At 40.6% G+C, this 27,192-nt stretch overlaps 1 protein-coding gene and 1 long non-coding RNA gene across 8 annotated transcripts in view; one reads left to right on the forward strand and one right to left on the reverse strand.

Annotated features, from left to right (window-relative positions):
* Positions 1-288: 288 nt before the first annotated feature.
* LOC116859806 lies at positions 289-1,270 on the reverse strand. Its single transcript, XR_004381213.1, has 3 exons — positions 1,183-1,270; positions 911-1,030; positions 289-563 (listed from the first exon to the last, which is right to left on the reverse strand). It is a non-coding gene; the product is annotated as an uncharacterized LOC116859806 (long non-coding RNA).
* The window catches only part of RHOT1 (ras homolog family member T1), a 63,568-nt gene continuing 37,195 nt past the window's right edge, over positions 820-27,192 (forward strand). For 5 of the 7 annotated variants that reach the window (XR_004381212.1, XM_032845393.1, XM_032845390.1 and 2 more), the window contains exons 1-6: positions 943-1,046; positions 20,347-20,405; positions 22,290-22,371; positions 25,241-25,284; positions 25,576-25,629; positions 25,761-25,813. Coding sequence is in view for 6 of the 7 variants with exons in the window: in XM_032845393.1 (XP_032701284.1) it covers positions 971-1,046; positions 20,347-20,405; positions 22,290-22,371; positions 25,241-25,284; positions 25,576-25,629; positions 25,761-25,813 (368 nt within the window). In the remaining variant the exon portion in view is untranslated. Of the gene's footprint in view, positions 1,047-20,346; positions 20,406-22,289; positions 22,372-25,240; positions 25,285-25,575; positions 25,630-25,760; positions 25,814-27,192 lie in introns of all 7 variants that reach the window. The other 2 variants (XM_032845395.1, XM_032845394.1) reach the window with 2 other exon arrangements.

Here is a 27,192-nt window from a genome sequence, read left to right on the forward strand (position 1 = left end):
TTGTAACAGTTGGGATGTAGCGACAAATTCCTCCAGATGGAGAGGGCCAGGAGGAAGTAAGGCAACATTAGAAAAGTCAGTAATAGTTTCTAAGCCAGTGTCACCTATGTGTCTAGCATTACGTTCAGCAAGCCTAACTGAAGATAATTATCAGAAAACCTTGCTCCAAGGAAACGACAGAAAGTGGCTTAGTTTGGTTTAGAAACTAAATTTGGCTTAGCGCAGAGGAAAGTCATTTAGTTTGCTACAAAGAAATGAATCTTTTTACAAGGACAAGGTAAAGAAGAATGTCATTGTTTAAAACTGTATTTTGTAAGCATCACAGACAAAAAGGAACCAGGGTGGTGGTTTATGGGTAGTGAAAAAGGCTCTATTCCGGGAGCCGGTCACCCTTTCATCAATGAAGCATTTTCTGAGGGCTATGTCCTATGACGCTACTGAAAACCTGGTAGGCAAGTCGCTGCCCTCCCGGAGATTATAGTCCGGTGAGAATATTCCCGTCCTGAGTCACTGCCAGGCTCTAGCTATGTGACCTTGGACAAGTACCTTCTCCGGCCCCAATTCTGCAAAATAAATGGGGTCAGACTAGCGGATCTGCCGTTCAAATTCCCAGTCCCCGGCGGTATCCGCGGCCCCCCTACCCCGCGGCTGGGAGAAGGGTGGGCGAGGCGCCCCCGCCCCGCGCTGCGGCTGGCGGGACGCGGGGGGGGCGCCGCTCAGGCCCAGAGAGCGTTCGCGTTCGGAAAGCGCTTGTCCCTCGCGGCGCCCCGTCGGCCCCGCCGCCCGCGGAGCCGGAGGAGGCGGAGCTGGAGCTGTCCCGGCTCCCGAGCGGGGAAGCAGCCGAGGAGGCGGCTCGGCGGGCCCCAGCCGACGATCGGGCGGGGCGGCGGGGGAGGCTGGCAGGCGGTACCCGCAGCGCTGGGAGAGCGGCGCCGCGGGGTGGGCGCTCCCGGCGAGAGGTGTCCGCTCCATGCGTGCGGGCCGAGACCGGCCCCTGCGAGCCGCCGACATGAAGAAAGACGTGCGGATCCTGCTGGTGGGAGAACGTGAGTCCGCTCGCCGGGGCCCTCGCAGCCCCAGCCGCCACGGGCCTGCTCGCCCCTCTCCGCGCGCTCGGGCCTCCCAGCCCCTTAGCGCTCCCCTTCCCGCGGCCCGCAGGCGGCCCTCAACCTCTCGGCTCACCCGGGCCCTCCTAACACCTCCCGCTCCTGACCCCCAGTCGTCCTCGCCAGCCTTGTCCCCACGAGTCTCTGACCGCCGGCCTCATCCCTCCGAAGGTCCTCTCCTCCTTTTCCGCTTGGAATCCTTTCCTCCTGGGCCTCAAAGCGTTTCCGAGGCCGCTTCCTTTTCAGAGCCTCTTGTCTTCCGTGGAGATTCGCTTGTCACTGCCAGGCAGGTGCTGATACAGGCCGGCTGACCAATTGGGATAGCGTGAACCGGCTCCCGGGGAAGCTAGGGGGAGGGGTGCAGAACTGTTCGACTTGCCGGCAAGGTCAGGGTTCTGGGTTTTTGTTTTGTTGTTGTTGTTGTTGTTGTTTTTGTTTTTTGGTTTTTTTGTTTTGTTTTGTTTGGTTTGGTGCTCGCAATCTTCTCACCCTCTAGACATTCACTTCAAGGTATGGAGCGTTTTCGGCGTTCCTTGCACTTTGCATTGGAATAACTCCCGCTATCCTCGATATTTCCCCCCTAAATTTACTCTCAACTTCAAGTTACACAAGCGCTCAGTGAATGCATAATTATTTGGGGAGGGTCCTTTAGTTGAGAGAATTATTGTCACCAAAAAGCCTAGTCGTCCCCCCTCCCTTCCCCTCCCCCCTTAAGCAATATTTATTGGATAGCTACTTGGTAAATTTGTAAGTAACAGGCACAAAGGAGACCCAAACTGACACATACACATAAGACCCCCTAGAAATTCTTAGATTTCACCTTTTGAAGATATAATAAAGGAGAAATGCCTTCCGTTCACTGACTTGGGGACAGAACAACAGGGACTTCTTGATAGCAGTTGGCTAGTTACATGACTCATTTGGTAGGACTAAAATAGGAAAGTGGGCTGGGAGGACTGAATTGCCTGTTTGTACATTAGTTAATGCTCTGCCATTGATGTTTTGAAGCATTCTGTTTCAAACCCCATTTCATCCTAGAGTAGCTTCTCCAGGTCACTGTGATGCACTCCCAAGGAAGAAAGCGAACACATTTTTACCCTCTTCTGGAGTGTTCTTTGATAGTCATTGAAATCTCTGTTCACCTGCTGTTTGGAGAAGTCTTTAAAATCAGAATTTGGAAGGAAGCTTGGCCTGATACAGTTTACTTTTTGGTTTGCCGTTGTGAAATTTAGTCTTTCTTTATAACTATATCTTAATCTGTATTTTGCATGGATTTCCTTGACAAAGTTCAGGAGGGTGTTACTTAACGTATGATTCATACCTGATGCATTTGGAATAAGGTAGGGAAGGTGAGTGGATGAACCACTTAAAAAGCTGATCCTTAACTGTGTCATAAAATAGCTTTATAGTACAGTAATTATAATACTAATTTTCTGAAAGCAAAAACCCTATGTTTTGGTTTTATTTTGGAATATGGGAAGCAATTACAAATAATTAGTCTGTAAAACATCTAAATAGAAATGCTATATGTATGTAAGATATATTGTCCGGCCTTAGGGCATTTAAATGAAAGTGTTTACAGTATTATTTAGAAATACATAAAAAGAACTCAAAATTTGTTAGAAAAATTAAAAGCCATGTTCTGCAGGTATGAAAGCAAATAGGAGAGTTAAGAAAAGTGTGCATGCATGGGTTTTTTGGTCACAGGGAGAACCTGACCTAAAAGACAGTCTTAGTTTTCAAGAAAGAGATTTTTCTTGAAAAGGTTTGTACCAAAAGCTTTAGGCAAGTTACCATATGTATAATTTTTTTTCCCATTTAAAACTTCAGAATTAGACTTAATATGAGATATGTAATTTTAATTAAATTAAAAGGTGATATTTTGGGGGGGGAATGTTTGAAGCATTACAGGATTTAATGTAAAATTTGACAGTTATTAGCCTAGCTGTCAAATACCACCTTAAATGCTGAGTAAATATAAATGTAACCAAGACTATTTTAATAAATAAAAAAATATAAACTGGTCTAACACATGGATTTATCAGGAAGCCCACTTTTTAAGGTAAAAGTGGTAGTAATTTAGTTGTCATTTTAAGATGGTTAAGGGGAATGGGGAAAAAAAAAAAAAGGAGCTTCATCTCCGATATTGTTGTAAAGTCTGTTCCTTCTCTATCACTTCAGTATATTTTACTGCTGTTACTGTCCCTGAAGCACACAGCAGCATCTTCATTCAGTGAAGGTCCCAAAGAGTTTGTGAATGGTTTCAACATTCTGTTGGCTGAACCTATCCTGTACTCTGGAGATGAAATGGATCTTTTCTTGGCCCATCCAGAACCTGGTTTCTGATCTATCCAGGCTTAAATGCCTACTAATTGCTTACTGTCTCTTTAGTTCTTAGGTCAAAGAATTTAGATTGTCTATAAATTTTAAGGTATTTATTTGCGGAGAAATCCAAAGTGTTTTAAATATCTGCACCTTATCTTTTTTTTTTTTTAAGATTTTTATTTCTTTATTTGACAGAGATCACAAGTAGGCAGAGAGGCAGGCAGAGAGAGAAAGGAGGAAGCAGGCTCCCCGCTGAGCAGAGAGCCTGATAACGGGCTCGATCCCAGGACCCTGAGATCATGACCTGAGCTGAAGGCAGAGGCTTAATCCACTGAGCCACCCAGGCACCCCTCTGCACCTTATCTTAATAATATTGAACATGATAAGGTCCATTCAGGCCACGTTAAAAGTCAGTTGCCATTCTTTAAACAAAACAAAATTTTTTAAATCGTTAAAAATACAACCACGCAAAGTACCATCCATTTTTTTCAAAGAAATGGAACAAATAATCCTAAAATTTATATGGAACCAGAAAAGACCGCGAATAGCCAAAAGAATATTGAAAAAGAAAGCCAGAGTTGGTGGCATCACAATTCCGGACTTCAAGCTCTATTACAAAGCTGTCATCATCAAGACAGCATGGTACTGGCACAAAAACAGACACATAGATCAATGGAACAGAATAGAGAGCCCAGAAATAGACCCTCAACTCTATGGTCAACTAATCTTCGACAAAGCAGGAAAGAATGTCCAATGGAAAAAAGACAGCCTCTTCAATAAATGGTGTTGGGAAAATTGGACAGCCACATGCAGAAAAATGAAATTGGATCATTTCCTTACACCACACACCAAAATAGACTCAAAATGGATGAAGGACCTCAATGTGAGAAAGGAATCCATCAACATCCTTGAGGAGAACACAGGCAGCAACCTCTTCGACCTCAGCCGCAGCAACATCTTCCTAGGAACATCGCCAAAGGCAAGGGAAGCAAGGACGAAAATGAACTATTGGGATTTTATCAAGATCAAAAGCTTTTGCACAGCAAAGGAAACAGTTCACAAAACCAAAAGACAACTGACAGAATGGGAGAAGATATTTGCAAACGACATATCAGATAAAGGGCTAGTGTCCAAAATCTATAAAGAACTTAGCAAACTCAACACCCAAAGAACAAAGAATCCAATCAAGAAATGGGCAGAAGACATGAACAGACATTTCTGCAAAGAAGACATCCAGATGGCCAACAGACACATGAAAAAGTGCTCCATATCACTCGGCATCAGGGAAATACAAATCAAAACCACAATGAGATACCACCTCACACCAGTCAGAATGGCTAAAATTAACAAGTCCGGAAATGACAGATGCTGGCGAGGATGTGGAGAAAGGGGAACCCTCCTACACTGTTGGTGGGAATGTAAGCTGGTGCAACCACTCTGGAAAACAGCATGGAGGTTCCTCAAAATGTTGAAAATAGAACTACCCTATGACCCAGCAATTGCACTGCTGGGTATTTACCCTAAAGATACAAACGTAGTGATCCGAAGGGGCACGTGCACCCGAATGTTTATAGCAGCAATGTCTACAATAGCCAAACTATGGAAAGAACCTAGATGTCCATCATAAGATGAATGGATAAAGAAGATGTGGTATATATATACAATGGAATACTATGCAGCCATCAAAAGAAATGAAATCTTGCCATTTGCGACAACGTGGATGGAACTAGAGGGTATCATGCTTAGCGAAATAAGTCAATCAGAGAAAGACAACTATCATATGATCTCCCTGATATGAGGGAGAGGAGATGCAACATGGGGGGTTAATGTGGTAGGAGAAGAGTAAATGAAACAAGTTGGGATTGGGAGGGAGACAAACCATAAGTGACTCTTAATCTCACAAAATAAACTGAGGGTTGCTGGGCAGAGGGGGGTTGGGGGGGGTTATGGACATTGGGTAGGGTATGTGCTATGGTGAGTGCTGTGAAGTTTGTAAACGTGGAGATTCACAGACCTGTACCCCTGGGGGAAAAATATATATATATATGTTTATAAAAAATAAAATTAAAAAAAAAAAAAAAGAACAGTCCTGGGGGACTAACACAGCATCAAAAAAAAAAAAAAAAAAAAGAAAGGATGAATACCCAACTTTTGTAGCAACATGGACGGGACTGGAAGAGATTATGCTGAGTGAAATAAGTCAAGCAGAGAGAGTCAATTATCATATGGTTTCACTTATTTGTGGAGGATAACAAATAGCATGGAGGACAAGGGGAGATGGAGAGGAGAAGGGAGTTGAGGGAAATTGGAAGGGGAGGTGAACCATGAGAGACTATGGACTCTGAAAAATAACCTGAGGGTTTTGAAGGGGCGGGGGGTGGGAGGTTGGGGGAACCAGGTGGTGGGTATTAGAGAGGGCAGGGATTGCATGGAGCACTGGGTGCGGTGCAAAAACAATGAATACTGTTACGCCGAAAAGAAATAAAAAATTTAAAAAAAAATTCTTAAATTAAAAATACTTGAATTAATCAAAAAAAAAATACAACCACGCAAAACTTAGTTCTTCAGGTAATGATTTTTCATGCTCACATTCTTCGCCAGCATTTGTATTTAGCTAGATTTGCATAACTATGCTTAACAGTTGTCCTTATTGCAATAAAATTAGCATGAACCTCGATGGCCTTTTGTCTTAATCATGTAGCTACATTAAAAGTACACAAGATCTAGTTTCAGTGAAGTCTTGTTTTTAAATTGAGGTATGTTTGTCTTTACTGGTCAAATCATTAAGAAAGTGGAACTGTTACCCTCTTTTTAAATGAATCTGGTGGCTCTCTTTTTTTTTTTTTTAAGATTTTATTTATTTATTTGACAGATCACAAGTAGGCAGAGAGGCGGGGGGAGGGGTAGGGGGGTGAGGGGGGGTGGGGAAGCAGGCTCCCTGCTGAGCAGAGAGCTCGATGTGGGGCTCGATCCCAGGACCCTGAGATCATGACCTGAGCCGAAGGCAGAGGCTTAACCCACTGAGGCACCCAGGGTCCCTGAATCTGGTGGCTCTTAACACAGTATGTCTAACTGATCAGTTTATCATCGAAACTAGTTCAAAGCCAAACTTGCTCAGGCTTCAATTGGCTCTGGCCTAGGCTTTTGTAATATCTCTCCTTAACTGGTCTCCCTGCTTCTAATTCCATCTATCCTCTATGTAACAGGCAGAGTCATCTTTAAAAAATATCTCAGATCCTGTTACCCGTTTTTAAAATTCTTTGATGATTTCTAATTTGACTTAGAATGAAGTCCAGACTTTTTAATGCAGGCCTGCCAAGTCCATCACAGTCTGACCCTTGGTTTACTCATGCAGTGTTCTCTACTGCTGTCTTGACAAGAAGGCCCTGACTCAGGCAATTCTTCCCTGTGTATTTGTTCACTTGATTTTTGGGATGGATAGTAAGCTTCATGAGGGCAGAGGCTGTGTCTTATTCATTGCTGTATCCCCAGTGCCTAGAGTTGGCCTGGCTCAAAGTAGGCAGTCAAATGCAGTTGACCCTGAACAACATGGGTTTGAACTGTGTGGGTCCATTCATATGGGGATTTTTTTATGTTACAGTACTGTAAATGTATTTTTCTTATGATTTTTCTTTTTTTTTTTAAGATTTTATTTATTTATGACAGAGATCACAAGTAGGCAGAGAGGCAGGCAGAGAGAGAGGGTGAAGCAGGCTCCCGGCTGAGCAGAGAGCCCGATGCAGGGCTCCATCCGAGGACCCCGAGATCATGACCTGAGTTGAAGGCAGAGGCTTAACTCACTGAGCCACCCAGGTGCCCCTCTTATGATTTTCTTAATCACATTTTTTTCTAAAGCTTACTTTATTGTAAGAATATAATATATAATACATATAACATACAAAATATGTATTAATAGACTATGTCATCAGTAAGGCTTTCAGTCAATAGTAGTTATTAGTAGTTAAGTTTTGGGGAGTCAAAAATTTTCTGAGGATTTGGGACTGCTGGGGATATGGGGAGTTGGTTGGTGCCTTTAACCTCTGGGTTGTTCAAAGATCACCTGTAGTTTTTTTTGAGAGAGAGTGTGCGCAAGCGAACTGGGAGGGAGGGGTGCTGATGCAGAGAGAGAGAATCCCAACCAGGCTCCATGCTCAGTGCAGAGTTGGTTTCAGGGCTTAATCTCATGACCCTGAGATCATGACTTGAGCCAAACTCAAGAGTGGGACGCTTAACCTGCTGAGCCATCCAGGTGCTCCAGGTCATCCGTAGCTTTTGGAAGAATGAATGAGTTCAAGTTAGTTCCATTTATTTAGCCTTTCCTTGTTTTCCAAACCAGTCCTCTTAGTCATAAACATTTGACCATTCTCCTTTCTTAAATCCAGTCTGATGTGTGGTTATTGTTAGCATTTGAGGGCAGCATTCATCCAGTGTCTTGTTCCAGGTCCTTAGCTTGGTTTTGCCTGGGAGATTCCTGTGTTCTGGCAGTAAAGTAGACCAGTGATTTCTAATGACGGTGTCATGCCTAGTCCGTGTCTTGGCTGCCAGCAGTTAATATTCTTGTCAAAAGACGTCAGCTACTACTTGGAATACCAGCAGTCATCTTAGTGGGTTGGGGAAAGATCCTTCAGGCATAAAGTAGGAATAAGAATCAAAGAAACTGGGGGCGCCTGGGTGGCTCAGATGGTTGGACGACTGCCTTCGGCTCAGGTCATGATCCCGGACTTCCAGGATCGAGTCCCGCATCAGGCTCCCAGCTCTTTGGGGAGTCTGCTTCTCCCTCTGACCTTCTCCTCTCTCATGCTCTCTCTCACTCATTCTCTCTCAAATAAATAAATAAAATCTTTTAAAAATAATAATGATAATATTAATCATCAACATATTATCATTATAAAAAAAAAAGAATCAAAGAAACTGGGGCACCTGGGTGGCTCGGTGGGTTGAGGCCTCTGCCTTCGGCTCAGGTCATGGTCCCAGGGTCCTGGGATCGAGCCCCTCGTTGGGCTCTCTGCTCATTGGGGAGTCTGCTTCCCTTCCTCTCTGCCTGCCTCTGCCTACTTGTGATCTCTGTCTGTCAAATAAATAAATAAAAATCGTTAAATAAAATAAAAAAGAATCAAAGAAACTTCAGTAATAAGCTAGCATTTATGTTGTTAGGAAAAAACTTTTTGCACTCCCTTTATTTTTTTTTTTTTAAGATTTTATGTATTTGTTTGACAGAGATCACAAGTAGACACAGCGGGGGCCGGGGTGGGGGGGGAAGCAGGCACCCCGCTGAGCAGAGAGCGGGATGCGGGGCTCGATCCCAGGACCCTGGGATCATGACCTGAGCTGAAGGCAGAGATTTTAACCCACTGAGCCACCCAGGCACCCCTCTGCAGTCCCTTTAAAGCCATATTGCTTTCCATTCTGGCCTTTGTTAAATCCTCCAGTTTCAATTATACTGTGTTTAGTACCTGGGTGACAGTTTGTGACCAAGGATGTTCAAGCCTAGTCTGAAGAGTCTCTTTGTTCTTAGGAAGTGTGTTCTATGTCATTCTTGCATGTGTATCACACATCTGTCTTTTTGTTCCTCTGGCACCGGTTGAGCGCTAGGGTTGATCTAGTGCAAAGGACAGGGATGGACCGTGACGTTTGTTCTCCTGCAGCCCAAATAGTTTGCATGTGGTCAATGAAATTTTCCTTTGGAACAGTACTCAGCTATTGCCCCAAATGGTAGAGTTTCCCAGTTAAAATTGTAACTCCATAGTCACCCCCTCATCCCTGTATACTCTAATTACGTAATTTAGGAAGAGCCGACAAGGCTACGTAAGGAGCAGCAGATAAAAATGAGGAGTAGGTCCCTTTACCACTTGAAACACGGGGTGTTTGTTAACAAGCAAAATAGCCAATATGGCTGGTAAGATGGTAATTAGAACCAAAAAATGTTATTTCCGCTTCATGAATATTAGGAATTTGCTGTCATTTAGAACTAGATGTTCAAAAGATGTGATGAAAAGACAAAGAAATTTTTAGCCTGGATGAATCTCGATAATTTGTTCTATAGTGATGAGTTGTGTTTCCCGTGGATGACCTACTTAGAAGCATGGAGTCTCAGGCAGCGCTGGGGCATGTTGTGTTGAACTGATCAGGAGGCCTTCCCTCTCTGGGGATAATTGTGACCGTGCCTTTTGTTTTTAGAGATTACTTCAGTGTTTCTCAGGCAAAAGAGAGGAAGTAGAGACTGTTAGGTGGCTGGCTAACAATAATTTTTTGTTCTCCATCTTAATATTTTTGTTAAATATCTTTCAATTATATTTTTACATATATTTTATTAATAAATTATTTGTTATAAAATTCTGTAAGTATATATGGTATTTGTATTAAATATAAAATTTAATGGGCACAGTAATGAGAGAAGTTCGTTCCTTTATGGAAATTATTATTATTTTTTAAAGATTTTATTTATTTATTTGACAGACAGAGATCACAAATAGGCAGAGAGGCAGGCAGAGAGAGAGGAAGGGAAGCAGGCTCCCCGCCAAACAGAGAGCCCAACGAGGGGCTTGATCCCAGAACCCTGGGATCATGACCTGAGCCGAAGGCAGAGGCTTTAACCCACTGAGCCACCCAGGCACCCCTATGGAAATTATTTTTGAAGCTGTTGAAAATATGTAGTCTTTATACTCAGATCTGCCATTGTCGAGGGGCCTTTTGGATTGTAGGCTTGTTCAAATAGTTTTTAAAATTTAATATTCTAAAGTGTTTTCATTGTTTTTAAGGTACTCATTTGTTTCTCAGTTAAAATTAGTCTAAAATTAGTGGCCTATTGTAATTTTAAACCTGCTGCTTCCCTATTTCTTTTATGGTCTCATTCAGGGTTAGGTGGTTAGGCCTTAAAGGAACCAAAAAGCTTAGATTCACCGAAGCATTTCTTAACTGAATCACATCTGCCAATCTTTTATTAAAGTAGCTATCATCTTACTGCTCTTCCAAAAGGAAACCCAAAATGATACTAAAGAAAATGTACTCATTTTCTTCCCAAGTTCACTGTAATCTGTCTCTCTTGCTCTAATTTTCACCTTTTTTTTTAAAAGAGGAAATCCCCCTTGGATTTTTATGTGGGAGAGATTCCTGTTCTTTGATTTTTAAAAGGCCTACTGTACAGTTACTTCAGAAAGTAGATGGAATTGTTATGTTGCAGGGAGTACTAAACCGCCTCAGATTTTTTTTTAACAGGTGAGGCAGAATAGGAATGAGTAAATAAATAAAAGTACCACACTCTAAGTGGTAGTATCCATAAAAAGAGCTCAAACTGGGGGCACCCGGGTGGCTCAGTGGGTTAAAGCTTCTGCCTTCGGCTTGGGTCATGATCCAAGGGTCCTGGGATCGAGCACGGGGGGGTGGGGGGGGGATCTCTGCTTGGCAGGGAGCCTGCTTTCCCCTCTCTCTCTCTGCCTGCTTATGATCTCTGTCAAATGAATAAAATCTTTAAAAAAAAAAAAAGAGCTCAAATTGAATGATTCTCACGTTTGGCATCACTATCTGTATGTCTGTATGATCAAGCGTAAGTAAAGCTCTTTAATTGTTGTAGTTATGGCGCCCTTTTTCTCCTGCCGTCCTGCCGGGGGTTTTCCTCCTCTGTCCCTGAGGCCTGCCCTGTTGGAATGGAGCTGGTGGCAGGTATGTACTTGGGCCGGAGCCTGCTGCTGCACCGATGGCCAGAGCTGCCTTGTTGAGAGTGGTGAAGAAATCGGAATGTCCTCAGAATGTTGGTCTTTCCCTTCTGAAACTATCCCTGGGAATGTAAGGGGTCCATGGGAAAAGCAGACAGGGACAATGACCAGGAAAAAGGTTCTCATGAGTTTTAAGCAGAGAGATGAGGAAGAATGGATGACTTGGAAGGGTTGTGGTGAGGGAGGGGACTTTAAAAGTAACATGGAACGCCTGTTGAAGGCCTGCATGGTTGTGAGTAAGGAGCAGTAAGTCTTTAGTTTTCTTGGAAATTAATAGGCCTTTTAATGTTGGTGTTTGACTTCATTTTGATCATTTTTGTTGAACATTTCCAGTTGTGGATTAAAAGTTTGTTTTTTGTTTTTGTTGAACATTTCCAGTTGTGGATTAAAAGGTTTCTTCTGAAACTAGTGAGGGTTTTGGAGCGGTGGGATACAAGCAAAATTTTAAAGTGGTAATTCTAGGGGCGCCTGGGTGGCTCAGTCATTAAGCATCTGCCTTCGGCTCAGGTCATGATCCCAGGGTCCTGAGATCGAACCCCACCTTGGGCTCCCTGCTCAGCGGGAAGCCTGCTTCTCCCTCCCCCTGCTCATTCTCTCTCTCTCTCCCGCTCTCAAATAAATAAAATCTGATAAAAAATAAAAAAGTAATTCTAAAAAGGGGATTGTGAGAGGAATCAAGGTCTGAAAGGTATTAACACAGATTTCTCAAGGACCAAGCAAGTATCAAGAAGCATCTGAGTTATTGAGCATCTGATTCATTTTTCCCATTCTTAACATAGTTGATCAACAATAAGAATGTAGAGATGTAAGAGCTCTGCAGAAATGGAACAGTTTCTGGGAACATCTGTGCTGGTGTTAGCTGTGGGTTTTTGGAGCCACTAGGAAAAAAAAAGACATCTCTACGCGGGCGAGAAAGACCCAGAAGTTCAAAGGTTACAGGAATTGTACCAGCATTGGCTCTTCTGGAAGGTTTGTTGTTTTTAGTACTTGGGAGTTTTATTACTTACTAAAACAGTGTATAGTACAGGGCCTGGTGGATTTCACTGGACTCACAACAGAGGCAACCTCCTGTCAGGTGACCCACAGTCAGCTCTGCTGTGTGTTGCCTTAAATCAGACATCACCACTCTTTGCAAGGAACTTTATTAGGGCTCTTTCCCAAATGCATTCTTCTTGCTCTGCAGCAGCTTCAGTTGCCAAGAGTAAAAAATAGGCAGGAGGTCCAAGTTCTAGGTTTTCTGAAGCTGCAGTAAGGCAGTAGCTTGGTTCATGTTCAGGTAACTGGCCTCCGCTGTGCGTAACCATGTGCATAATCAATAATTAGAATGGACTTCTGTGGATTTGGAGATGAATGTTACCTTGAGCTAGCTGAAGGGTTGGGGTTTCTGGGACCCTAAATAAGGCCACGCTGAAAAGAGTTACTTAAGGAAAAAAGTTACGAAATGCTGATTGTTAGTCAGCAAGTTCTAGAAATTTCTGGACCCCATATTGCCTTGGAGAGTCCTACCTTGTTCTTATAGCTAGGTGAATGTTCCTGACAAATCACTTTCCCATACACAAAATAGATCACAGATGCAGTTTGGGGATCTGTCTGCCATTGTTGGGTACTCTAAGGTACATCACTGTAAGGTACATGTAATGTGCACTTTTTCATCTGCTACAGGCCAGTCTTCTAAGGTGTGCTACATGATAGTGTAGATTAATCACAGAGCATATAAGCATTGATAGCATCTAGTCTTTTTTTTTTTTTTAAACTGATGAGAAAATTGGGGCCCAGAGAGAGTCAGTGACAACTCAAGGTTATACTGCTTAATTAGAAAGCTGATTCCCAAATCCAAATTATCTGGCCCATTCTAGTGCTCACTTAACTCCTTTAATTTAAACTGTGATCATGATCATCACGACAAATGCCATTTGTGTATTTAATGTTTGCCAGGTGTTGTGCTGAGCATTAGGTATCTGTCATTGTAATTAACTCTCGTACCAACTCACCAGCAGCTGTTCAGCATTATATAGATGAGTAAACTGAGGCTTGACGACTTGCCTGGAGAAACACAGCTAGTAAGCGCTGGGACTAAGATTTCTGTCTAGTCTAGGCTGATTCCAAAGCCTTTATTTTTTTTCCCTTTTTTTGGTAAAATATTTATATCAAAGGTATAAAGTATAATATAACAAATACCCATCACTTAAGACATTACCAATCAGTTGAAGCCCCTTGTATTTCCTTCTCTTTCTCTCAAAAGTAAACAACCACTTTCCAAATTTTTTTTTTTTTAAGATTTTATTTATTTATTTGACAGAGACAGCGAGAAAGGAAACACAAGCAGGGGAGAAGGCGAGGGAGAGGGAGAAGCAGGCTTCCGGCTGATCAGGGAGACTGCCCTGGGGCTAGATCCCAGGATCCCGGGATCATGACCCGTGCCAAAGGCAGACACTTAATGATTGAGCCACCCAGGTGCCCCAGTTTCCTAAATTTCAAATCTGTGCTCTTAACCACTAAGCTGTAAGTTGCATTTACTAAGAGCATTTCCTAGGAGCTAAGATTCAGTAATGAGCAAGAAAGACACATTCTCTGCCCTTGTGGAATTTCCTGTGGGTGATAATGAAATTCTTGTTCCTTAGTCTTTCCAGACACTCAGTAGCTGGTAGGAAAAGTAAAGTTTTCATCAAGGAGGTCTAGGAAGTCCTTCAGGAGATCACTGGTGATATGCTGGATGTTTGCCTAGATGTTATACATACATAGTACTGTCTTTAGAACCTACGTGTCTTAGCTCATTACTCAGTTTTTCCTCCTTGAGACCAAACCATACGCTGCTTTTATGGGCTTTTTTATTTTCTGCTATGTTTAGAGCAGAAAATATCCCTTTCTCTTCCCACCTTTCCCTTTTTTCAAGCACGATTGAGCATAGCACTTGATCCCTCTTTCATAGCAGTTTTATCTATCTTGTTTAATACATTTTCCATATTATCCCACAGAGTATGTAAGTTTAAACTTTGTACTTGGAAGACAGTCACGTAAATACTGAGCAAATGAATTGGTAGGAGTCTGCACAGGGAAGATGGGTCATGTAGAACCATAAGTTAATACTGTCTGTATGATCTTCCAGTGGTTTTTTTTCCCTAGTTTGTCCAGACATGAGCAAATATGCCAGAATGGAACTTGTACTCTTGGATAGAAGGTCTATTGCAGTGTTTCTCAGTTTTTGAACCATCTCTACTTCTCATAAATACAAAACTGTCATGTCCTCTTCATTCTGACAATTTTCTGAGTGTTCTACAATTCAGTTCAATTTTGACACTACCCTGGGTTAGCATCAGAACCTACAAGTTAAAGTCCAAGGTCCCCAACAAGATTACCCTTACTTTATTATTTTTTTTTGAAGATTGTATTTACTTATTTGACAGAGCACACGCAGAGGGAGCGGCAGGCAAAGGGAGAGGGAGAAGCAGGCTCCCTGCAGAGCAGGGAGCTGGATGTGGGGCTTGATCCCAGGACCCTGAGATCATGACCTGAGCCAAAGGCAGATGCTTAACTGACTGAGCCACCCAGGTGTCCCTACCCTTACTTTAGACCCCAGCTACAACTGGGGTCCCTAGATTACCCACACTTCTTGGCTGACTACAAGTTTGGAGCTTCCTGCAACCCCCTTAGGTTTGATAATTCACTAGAACAACTCACAGAACTCAGGAAAGTGCTGTACTTATATTTACACAAATGAATAGCCAGATTAAGAGATACGTAGGGCAAGGTCTTGTAGGATCCTGAGCATGGGAGCATCTGTCCTCATGGAGTCAGAGTGTGCCACCTTCCTGGTTCATCATTATGTTCACCAACTAGGAAGCTCCCCTGAGCTTTGATGTCCAGAGTTTTTTTTTAATGGGGATTCATTATGTAGACATGATTGATTAAATCATTGACTATGTGATTGAACTCAATCTGTGGGCTCACTCTGGCCTTCACCCTACCAGCTGCTGGGTTTTGGGGTGGGGCTGAAAGTTCCAACTCACTAATCGCATGGTTGGTTTTTGTGACAACCAGTCCCCATCTTAAATCTCTCTAGGCCCTCCTGTCTAATCAGGATAAACTCAAGTTTGTTGAAAGAGACTGTAACAAAAGATACTCCTATCACCTACGAACTTCCAAGGGATTTTGAAGCTCTGTGCCAGGAACTGGGTGGGGACAAAGACCAGATGGATTCTTTATTACATCATGCCCTCCTTTAATATTATTGGCAATTTCAATGTTAATCACACAGAGTAATTTTAGAATTACTTAGAATTTAGTAATTTTAGAATGTATTTTTCCCCTCAGAAGTTACCCTACTGTTCATAGCTCTTCAGCTGCTGTTAAGAAAAACTTTGAATGGGATAGTTCCAGAAGCTCCATGAGGTAGAACTTAATTTCCTAAATGGCAGGGCTGAAACGATTTCAATGCTTGGGCAAGGAGAAAGTAAGTCAGATAATTCAGTTTGGCTGCTGTGCTAGAGGTCTTTCTCCCACTCATATAAAATTAGAAAATTCAGTTCGTTATCAAATATTTGATTATTACGTTACTGTAGATGCAGACATGTTAAGTATGTACCTTGTATTCATAACAGTTTAGTGTTCAGTTATGTGGCACAGAAGTAGTCCAAAGAAGGAAAGGGAGGGCTGCAGTCGCCCTGGGATGTCTTTAGGGAAGAGGTAGAATTTGTGCTGCCCTTGAGAGATGGTTAACATTTGGAAAAGCAGAGGAGGGAGAGGGAATGATGTGTTAGATGAAGAAAACCATGTGAGGAGACAAGATCCATAATAACCTGTTTGTGCTTACACAGAGCAGAATGGCCTTATTTGAACAAACCATGCATGTGGAAATAGTGGGAAATGAGATTAGATAGATGAGGTGGCATTAAATTATGCATGATTTTTAAAGGCCAGCAGAATGTTTCACCTTGATGTGGTAGGTAATTGAGAGTCAAGGCTTTTGATCAGATGAGTTAGAAAATGATAAGATGTCTAAGAGAGAGGGGTTGCCATTTGTATTCTGATGGATTTTAATAAGAGGAGAGGTTGGAGGAAGGGATAGAAAATATCCTAATTATAGAAAGTTGGGAATGGAGAGGAAGGAATTAATATTAAAAATTTCAGAGGAAAATTTGATAGAATTCGAATGCTCAGTACAGAGGAAGGGTAAATCAAGCATGGCCAGTTTTTCAGTTTTTGCTTTTTGTCCTGATATGTAGAAAGAATGTTCTTTTTTTGGTGAAAATCTCATAAATCTGTTAGTATATAATCTCCATGAATGTAAAAATAAGGAAGAACTAGTGCCTTGATCAGGTGTATCCCCAGCACCAGGAATAGTGCCTGATCTATAGAAGTCCTCAAGAAATATTTCTTGAAGGGGTGAAAGAATGCATTTAACATTCTTTAGATAAATTTTAGTTGCCCTTTGTAAAAAAATTTTTTTAAGTAGGCTCCACGCCCACTGTGGAGCCCCGTGTGGGGCTTGAACTCGCAACCCTGAGATCAAGACCTGAGCTCAGATCAAGAGTTGGATGCTTAACTGACTGAGCCACCCAGACACCCTGCCATCTAGAAATGTAGAACATGCCAGTTTTTAATACTAAATAGTGACTTTTAAAATAGTACTTGTTAACATTTTCTAATAGCAAAAATTGTTTATATTTGTTGTAGAAAATTGGGAAAAGATGCAGAAGTACAAAAGCACAAAGAAGGTTGCAATTATGTTTACTTCAGAGATGACTGCTGTTGGTGTATAGATCCTTCAGGGTTGTTTTTTTTTTTTTCCAGTGTGAATACATATTTATAAAATGAGGTCATATAGTAATCCTGATTTATACCTGCATAAATGTCATTTTTTCGGAGTAAAATGGAACAATTTGAGCCTCCAAATAATGACAGTAGTGGATCATAACACATAGAATAGTTTAGGAATCCATGAGACCGTGCTGATATGAATCAGAAGGGAGTTTTTGCTTAAAGCAGAATGCAAAGTAATGTAGAAGGACTGATAGAAACACCACCATGTAACCACCACTAAAGCAACACAAGACAAAATAAGCAACACAAGACATGAATGGCTGCTAAAACCAGTAGGTGAAAGTTTGATGAGAAACAGTATTCACATAGTCTCAACTTAGAGTTGACTATAGTGGCTTGTAGTCTCACAAGATACTTATCAATTACAAAGTGAATGATAATAACCTGCAGACACCACCTCCTCCAAGTGATGACAATTAACATCACCATGAGTGGGACAAATTGACATAGTCTCCCTTCTGCTGTGATGCACTTTGAGGGATACAGTATCATTTCTGGAACGTTCCTTCACAGAATGCAAAACCTGAAATTAATTATGAGATAACATCATACAAACCCAATTGAGAGAGAATCTACAAATTAAATGACTTGTATTTTTTTTTTTTTTTTTTTTTTTTAATGCTGAGGCCATGAAAGATAAAAAGAGGAACTCTTCCAGACTAAAGACTAAGGAAACATGATGACCAAATGCAACATTTGATCCTGGGGGAAGAAAAAGATTTTTCTCTTCTATAAGAGATGGTAATGGGACAAATGGTGAGATGTGAAATAAGGTCGACAGAGTAGATAATAGCACTGTTAGTGTTAATTTCCTGATCTTTACAGTACACTGTGGTTATGGAAGAGAATGATCTCATTTTTAGGAAATACATAGTTAAGGGGCTTAAGGGTAAAGGGGCATCTACAACTTACTCTTAAATGGTTTAAAAAGAGTAGGGGGAGGAAGAGGAAAGGAATGATAATATAATGTTAACATTTGAGGGATTTGGTTAAAGAATAGATATGACTCCTTTGTACTATTTTTGCAGTGTTTCTGAAAGTCGATACTTTCTCAAAATAAGTTAAAAAAAAAAGTGGAACCAGAGCTGCTGGATTAGTCACCAGTGAATCAGTGAATATTTTAATTAATTTATATAGTTTTTGTGTATATAGTGCTTGCTGACTTTAGGGGCTATCATTCCTTCTCTGTATTATTGTCTTAATATTTTTTAATTTTTTAAAAGATTTTATTTATTTGGGAGAGAGAAAAAGAGCGAGCAAGTGTGCAAGAGGGAGCAGGAGGCATAGGGAGAGGGAGAAGCAGGCTCGCTGCTGAGCAGGGAACCTGATGCGGGACTTGATCCCAGGACCCTGGGATCATGACCAGACCCAAAGGCTGACACCTAACAGACTGAGCCACCCAGGCACCCCATGTCTTAATATTTTTTTAAAGTATGTTGCAGGAGGGGCGCCTGGGTGGCTCAGTGGGTTAAAAGCCTCTGCCTTCGGCTCAGGTCATGATCCCAGGGTCCTGGGATGGAGCCCCACATCTCTGCTCAGCAGGGAGCCTGCTTCCTCCTCTCTCTCTGCCTGCTTCTCTGTGCTCTCTGTCTGTCAAATAAATTAAAAAATAAATAAATAAATAAATAAATAAAGTATGTTGCAGGAAAGAGAACACTGGCTTAGCCATCAGAAAGATGGGTTATTCTCTTAAGTCTGCTACTCATTTTTTTGTGAGCCCTTGAGAAATCGCTGTTTCTGGGTCCCAGGTTCTTCATCTGAACATTTTTTGCAGGGGCTGGATAAGCTGATATTGATAACTATATTCTAGTGGTTCTTTGAGATGGGCTCTGGATTCACTGACATGGTTGGAACTCAGAGAAGTGTTATCTTATAGTCAGCTACTTGAAAAAGGCCCAAGCCTTCAAACACGAGTAAACTGAAAAGATCCTCAGAAATCAGAGCTAGAAGATACCTGTCGCTCAGTCTACTCTGAGCCTCCCTTAGCAACACTTGTTTGCAGCACACCCTCTAGGTGGTTTTGACCCACACTCTTTTTTTTCCTTTTCAAGCCATTCATTATTTTTCTGGAGACTTGACTTGTGGTTTTCATCACTGTTTCTTTTAGTCATCATTTTAAAAAAGGAATGTGACTTTTCTTCACTTTAAAATTTTCCAGTTCTTTCATATTTAGGCGTTACCTTTGAAAACTAATTTGCCGTTATTGCAGAGATTAATAGGCAGGTGGATTGTTTTCCTCTAGAATCACAAAAGGATTTAGTTAATGCAGTTGAATGTATATGATCAGAAAGTGATGGGAATGGAAATGAAATTTCCAAATGAAAATGAAGATTTTTAAGTTTGTGCATTAAAAATCTTGCTAGAAGAAAAAAATTTTGCTAGGTTAGAAAATATAACAGGAAAGCTACTTTTGTTCTCACTAAGTTTTTCTATATGATAACCTAAAAAAAGAAAGAATGTTAGGATGTCCAAAGCAGACATACTTACCTTCTCTTGATGAGGATGTAAGTTAGCTTATTCTTTTTTAGAGGTGATTTAACATTAGTTATTAAAAATAAAGAAGATTATGCATGCTAACAAGTTCACTTCTAGGAATTTACCCTGTAGAAATATTCATTGCAGCATTGTTTATAAAGGCAAAAACTTGAACAGTGCTCATCGTTAGAAGACTGCATTAATAAATTAGGACATGTCTTATGATGGATTCTTATACAGCTGTCAAGAAATAATGTAAGAGATCTTTTATATTAATATAAAATGGATTTCCTGTTGCTATTTTTAAAAATTGTGATAAAATATTTAAGGAATATGGTTTGACGTTTTAACCATTTTTGAGAGTATGGTTAAGGGGCATTAAATACATTCACAGTGTTGTGTAATCATCAGCATTTTTTCTATCTAAAACTCTTTCATCATCCCCAATAAAACTCTGTGCTTATTACATAATAACTGTACCTTCACTCATCTCAGGAAATTTTTACATCTGGACTTGGAATGCTACCCAAGTACATAATTAAACGATAAGGGAAGATTGTAAAATAGTATGAATGCTGTGATTCTACTAGTAAACTGTGTGGTGAATTATTGTAATAACATAAGTAAGGAAAAAATCTGGGAGACTTCATATACTAAATTGGTAAAAAGGGATTTGGGGGAAGATTTTTGCTTTTATATATTTTGGTAAGTTTTGGGTTTTAAACAATGGGCATGTGTAACTTTTCTAAGCAGAAAAAAAGATAAACTTTAAGCATTGTACTAAAACTGGGTGAGTTGGATGCCTCTGATTTTAGCTAATGAATAACAGACTCTGCTGTGTTGTTGAATTTGAGCTTATGGAGAACCTAGACATTTTATTATTAAAATAATGATGTTTGTTTTCACAGCTAGAGTTGGGAAGACATCACTGATTATGTCTCTGGTCAGTGAAGAATTCCCAGAAGAGGTAAACATTTTTTTGTCTTTTCTACATTTGAAATCTTTTTAATTTATCAAAATTGAGTTGAAGTGAAATAAGTTCTGCACTTTTTTGGCAGGTGTTTCCTTTCTGACAGCTGTGACTTTAAAAGGGCTCATATTAGTTTACACAGGGCATCCCCGAAATGTAGTGAAGGAGCAAGAATCAAACCAGGTCCAGGTTCACTAAGTCCTTTCCTTTTCCTCTTTTGGATCTTGGCTAGGACATTTGTCATCTCTGTGCCTTAGTTGTCCCATCTGTAAATTGGGAGCTTGAAGGGCGATTACAGATCATCTAAGCTGTTAATCCTTTCCAAAAAATAAAATGTTATTCATAACCCCGAAATATAAAATAGGCAAGTATTCCTTTAGTTGAAATAAGGGTGAAACGTCTGGCTAGCTCCCCACCTGCCTTCCATCTGACACTCCCTGGCCTTTGAGGCATTAGAACCCCTAGGATTCCGACCACATATCTGAGAACCTTTCATGTTATCTATTACATCATTTTACAAATGAAGAAACTAATTCATAACACCACTGAAAGGATTGTTGTGTGTCTCAAAGGAGGTAAGGTTAATGATAGTAGAGTAAGGTGATTTTATGATTACTGCAATATATTTGTGTTCCAGAATGAGGGACTGTTGGCTTAGGCCTTACGTAAAGTTAGAATTTTGTTTTGGGGAATGGGATTGATGCAAATGGGATGAATACTACTTATTCTCTTCACGTAGTTGGTATTATTAGTCCCACAGTTTGCATTTCCTTTTTCTTTCCTCTTGTTTAGTTAGGAATATCTGTATAATTTCATTGTTTAGACAGGAATTTGGTATATTATATGGTAGTGTTTTCAACAATTACAAGTGCCACTATGACCATTCATTTTTTCTTTTGCTCCCCCCCCTTAAATGAGATACTGAAATAAGTACTTAATTTGTGGAATGAAGTGTATCATCATCATATGATCACTTGGAGTATAATACCTAAATGTTTTCTATGATCATTTAACTGAGTTTAGAATTGTCATTTTAGCATAGTCCTCTTGTAAGAGGTTTTTAATTGATTTTAAAAAATCATAGAGTCTAAAAAAAAAATCATACAGTCTTCCTAAAAAAATGGAGTCATTTAATAAGGCTTATGTAGCCAATCAGTTATCTTCTAGAAGAAATTAATTTTGATAATTTATTGTTTTATTTGAGAATTGCTTTGGATTAACATAGCTCCTCATTTGTAGAGTATCCTAAGCATCAAAAAAATGGAATGAAAATAGCATTTTTAAAATCAAATGTTTGAAACATTTAACTTAGGTTAAATGAAACATTTCATTTAACCTAATTGAAACAATTAACTTAGGTATTATTTTAGGCTGTATTAGAGCTGAAGTATATTTAATATGTGCTGTGCCCACACAAGTAGAAATGTGCATGCTTTTTTTTTTTTTTTAAGATTTTATTTATTTATTTGAGAGAAAGAGATCACAAGTAGGCAGAGAGGCAGGCAGGGGGCAGGGGGAGCAGGCTCCCGTTGAGCAGAGAGCCAGATGCAGGGCTTGATCCCAGGACCCCGAGATCATGACCTGAGCTGAAGACAGAGGCTCAACCCACTGAGCCACCCGGGCACCCTTAAACATGCATGTTTTTTTTAAAAGAAGTGTTTATCGGGGCACCTAGACAACTGGGTTGATCTCATGTCTTGATCTCAAGGTTGTAGGTTCAAGCACAAAAAATAAGCATATTAAAAGTATAATAAATCTTGGAAGGATAAGTATGGGTGGAAGGGGCTAATATATAGGTGAATTTACATGATCTGTTAACAAGTTTGATGGATAATAGCCGAAGGTTTTTTTTTTTTTTGCTGTGTTTGTTTGCAAATGAAGGTTCCTCCCCGGGCAGAAGAAATTACCATTCCAGCTGATGTCACCCCTGAGAGAGTTCCAACACACATCGTAGATTACTCAGGTAATGAATATCCTCTTGTGGGTGAAGCCACAGGGTTAATCGAATAGTCCTCAAAAAAGGGGTACATACTGAGCTTTAAAAAATGGGCCAGGATAGGCGTTCCTTTTTCTCTAGCAATAAACAATCATTTCCTAATCTTGTCTCATTTATATCTCCTTGCCAACCCCCACCCACACCCCACATAAAGCCTCTATCTTGTAGTTCTCTGTCCTAGATCTACTAAGCTGGGTTCCATAATAATGAAGAAGAAAGAGTGTTGGTAAATGATGAGTAGTAGATAAATCATTACCCTCCTTGACTTGGCATGTTTGCAGAGGTGAGTTCTGGATTAATTTTGTTATCAGGCATTCAGGAATGCTCTTATGATGTAGAAAGAGTTCTGAGTTTGAGAATTTGTTGAGTTCCAAATTTGTTCTTTAATTTATCAGAATTGTTGCCTCCCCAAAATAACAGTTAAAACAGTCGTCAGCTTGCTTACATTATATGATAATAGAAGCACATTTGTATTGCTTTTAATAATTTAAAATTTTTCTACCCACTAGTACTTACTTTTTTTTTCTTTCAAAGATTTTATTTATTTATTTGACAGAAGGGGGTGGGGAGAGTGGCAGGCAGAGGGAGAAGCAGGCTCACTGCTGAGCAGAGAGCCTGACGTGGGGCTCCATCTCAGGACTCTGTGATCATGACCTGAGCCGAAGGCATATGCTTAACGACTGAGCCACCCGAGTACCCCTAGGACTTACTTTTTAATCACAAAATTATTTTGCTCTGTTCTGGGACTTCTTTAAAAATAAATAAATAAATAAAAGGAGGGGTGCCTGGCTGGCTCAGTTGGTAGAGAGTGTGACTCTTGATCTTGGGTTTGTGAGTTCAATCCCCATGTTGGGAGTTGTAACAGTTGGACCACTCTGATGGGTTATGTTCATAAAGTGGGAAGCTATGTGGGGGCAGGAGATATAATGGGGAATCTCTGTACCTTCCACTCAGTTTTGCTGTCATTTAAAACTGCTCTAAAAAATAAAATCTGTTTGTAAGAATGGCATAATTACATTGGTAATACTTTGTTTTCCTAAGCTGGTATTCCACATACTTTAAAAGTGAAATGCCAGGATTTGCAGTCCAGTACATACGATTATCAAACTCTTAAAATTTGCCTAGTCTAGGCTGAAAAGTGCTGTAAGTATAAAATACAGGTGGAATTAGAGAGTTGGTATGAGGGGCGAGTGGGTGGCTGAGTGGGTTAAGCCTCTGCCTTCGGCTCAGGTCATGATCCCAGGATCCTGGGATTGAGCCCCGCATTGGGCTCTCTGCTTGGTGGGGATCCTGCTTCCTCCTCTTTCTCTGCCTGCCTCTGCCTACTTGTGATCTCTGTCTGTCAAATAAATAAAATCTTAAAAAAAAAAAAAAAGGCTTGGTGTGAAAAAAAGAATGTAAACCTTATCACAATTTTTTTTGTTGAGTTCGTGATCAACTTTTAATATTTTTGATACCTTGGATTAAATGAAAATGTACTTTTACCTGTTCTTTTTTACTTTTTGAACAGGAAAGGGGCATAGGGAGAGGGGGAGAGAACCTTAAGCAGGCTCCACGCCCAGTGCAGAACCTGTCATGGGGCTTGATCCTACGACCCTGAGACCGTGACCTGAGCCAAAATCAAGAATCAAACACTTGAGCCACCCATGCACCCCATCCTTTTGATTTTTTTAATGTGACTATGGCAGCATTAAAAATGACATACAATGGCTTGCTTGTCCAGCTGCTAGACAGCACTATACCAGAAGCTGAGGGGGTTGGATGCTTTCTGTGGCAGTCACCCTTATAACCTGCTTCATTTACAAAATTATTCTCTTACCACATTGGAGTTGAAGCCATTACCCATTGATTACTCAGCACACGAAAAGATATTTAAAATGTGGCCAGTTATTTAGCATAAATTAAAATATCATTATGCTCATGTATGGTATTAGTTTGTATGTCAGACATAACAGGCATTTTGGGGGGGAGAATATTTAACGTAAGGTAATCTAAATTAATGTCCGTCACTGTGTTTCTCTTCATTTGAATGCTTTTTAAAAAATTTATTTATTTGTTTATTTATTTGAGCGAGAGAGCAAAAGCCAGAGGGACAGGGAATCTCAAGCAGACTCCCCACTAAGTGCAGAGCCCAGTGCAGGGCTTGATTTCCTGACCCTGAGATCATGACCTGAGCTGAAACCAAGAGTCGGATGCTTCACTGACTGAGCCACCCAGGCGCCCCATTCATTTGTATGCGTTTTCATCATAGCTATCATCATGCATATCCCCTGCGCTCTGCGGTTATATGCACATCCACCATTTGAGACCCATTCCAGCCAGAGATACGTGCTAGAAAGGGAACTCTTGACTCATCACTATCATGCTTCGGTTTTGCTTCTGGGGCCTGCTTTCTTAAGATACAAGCTCTTAAGCTTGTATTGCCCAGATTCTCACCTGGCCTTCTGACCCTGTGTGTGTGGACTCTTTGTCTGGGCTTCTGACCGCAGCACCTAGTCTTCTAGCTTGGGTTTCTGATCTCTTTGGCCTGACCCGTCTCAGCTCTGGATCAGATGCTGGCCTAGATTTATCACACAATGCCTTCTGCTCTTCGTGCCTGAGTTATCCCCTGGTAGACTTGTCTTTCAGTGCCAGCCAGCTTCCTTATCATAGTCCAGCTCTTTCCTTTCCCTGACTTGCCCTTGTCTTTGGCACCTCACCTGGCTCTACACTACTACATAAATGTCATGAGGGATGAAGGATGTTGGATGCGTGCCATGTAGAATGTTAGCTTGGCCATTAGTTTTTATGAAAATGTTTAAAATAATGAACACTTTTTTTACTTTGTCATTTGTAGAAGCAGAACAGAGTGATGAACAGCTTCATCAAGAGATATCGCAGGTGAGTTTAAAAAAATAGCTGTAGGAGGTTTTTTGTGATAATTTTGTGAGTGTCTTGTTTATTCTCTCACTTAGGTCTTTTCAATTCTTTGTTATTAACTGCTGACTTTGATTGTCTATTTTTGCAGTAAGTTCTTAGGAACTCTTTCCTCTTGGAGGCATGTTATGTGTGGGTTTTTTTTTTAGGTTTCAAATTTTAGTCTTCCTTTGGCCCAAATACGTTAATTTAGATGCTACCAGTTACATTTGTGTTGTTTAAAAATACCATTAATTTCTTAATTTTTTCTTGTAGGCTAATGTGATCTGCATAGTTTATGCTGTTAACAACAAGCATTCTATCGATAAGGTATGAGCGTGTGACTTTCTTCAGTATATCTGGTTAAATTTCTATGGGTGCACTTTTAAAACTGATCTTCCATTTAGAATTTTCAGAGAAGATCCTCACTGTGGCTTAGCTTTGGTTGATTTTCTTTTTAGGTAACAAGTCGATGGATTCCTCTCATAAATGAAAGAACAGACAAAGACAGCAGGTATATTTTTTTCCTCTGAAACTTTGTATATTGAAAAATTTCAAACTTAGAGAAAAGTTGCAAGAAATAGTACAGAGAACACCTGTAAACCCTTCACTTACATCCACTAGTTAACATTTGCCACGTTTGCTTTACCTATAGGTCTTTCTCTGTTTCTGCACAGATGCTGGTTTTGGGAGGAATTATTTGAGGCAGCACATATATTTGTGAGCAAAGCAGAAAACCAAGTTCTGGTACTAGAATGATTTTTAACTTCTGACCTTAAATATTTTGATCATTGATCTTCCATTATTTCTTTTTCTTAAACCAGTGCTTAAGAAGTCTCCACTTTAGAATTCCTCTTTATCTGTATCATAATTGCCTTCTCTGTGGAGGTGCCCCTTGGGTGAGGAACGGTTTCCCCTTGTCACTGATTACTTACAGGGTGGTGTGTGTAAGGGCACGGGACTGGGAGGAGAGCGAGTGCCCTCTGAGATCTGGCTTAATCCACTTGACTTCATTGAGCCTTCCTTCCTCCTCTGTAGTGGAGACGAGGCTAATGCCAGTCTTGGCTGCATTTGGTAATTTTGAGAATCCAGTGAAATAATGCACTTGTACTGCTTTATAAGTTCTCTAAAGATTGCTAGAGATCTTTATTAGGAATGTATAGAGGTAAATTTCTTGGAAATTCTTTGGAAGATAATGTGTGGTGGGAAGAAGTAAGAGTACACACCTTCTGTATTTTTCATATGAACAAAATGATAGTTCTGGGTATAAGTATTTTCATTTTTAAATCAAATGGAAACCAAAAATTTTTCTTGCAGTATTATTTAATGGAACGTATTATTTATGAGGCATTCTTAAACATTAGGAAAATCAGACTAATATCTGTGTATTGTACACATCTGATCCTTTCTTTAATTTTTTAGATTTCTCTGTTGGCTGGACATTTTTGTGCCTTGAGACTGTAAAGATCTGGTTCTAACCAGATGAACTTTGTTGTTGACCCTGGCTCATGTATTTACAGAGGGAGACTTTGTGACTGTGTCTTGAGCTCTGATGGCTCCTCTTGGTCATAGTTTTAAACTTTGAAATGACTTCCTGACAAGGTGAAAAGGCGACAGTAACCCCGCAGAGCTATGCTGACCACTGTAGTAGACTCTAGTTAGTTGTGGCGATTTGACTGCAAATTAAGTAAAATTAAATAAAGCTAAAAATTCAGTTCCTTGGATACACATAGCCACATTTCAGGTACTTAGTAGCCACTTGTGGCTGATGGGTACAGTAGTGGACAGTCTGGATAAACATTATTTCCATCAACACGGAAGGGCCTATCAGCAAGGGCTGCCTTCGAGGGGTCCACATCTACATGGTCCTGACCCTTGGTCTTCTTGCTGCAT

This window comes from Lontra canadensis, unplaced genomic scaffold (genome assembly GCF_010015895.1).
Source record: "Lontra canadensis isolate GAN:19392208 unplaced genomic scaffold, GSC_riverotter_1.0 scaffold163, whole genome shotgun sequence".
NCBI classification, from domain to species: domain Eukaryota; kingdom Metazoa; phylum Chordata; class Mammalia; order Carnivora; family Mustelidae; genus Lontra; species Lontra canadensis.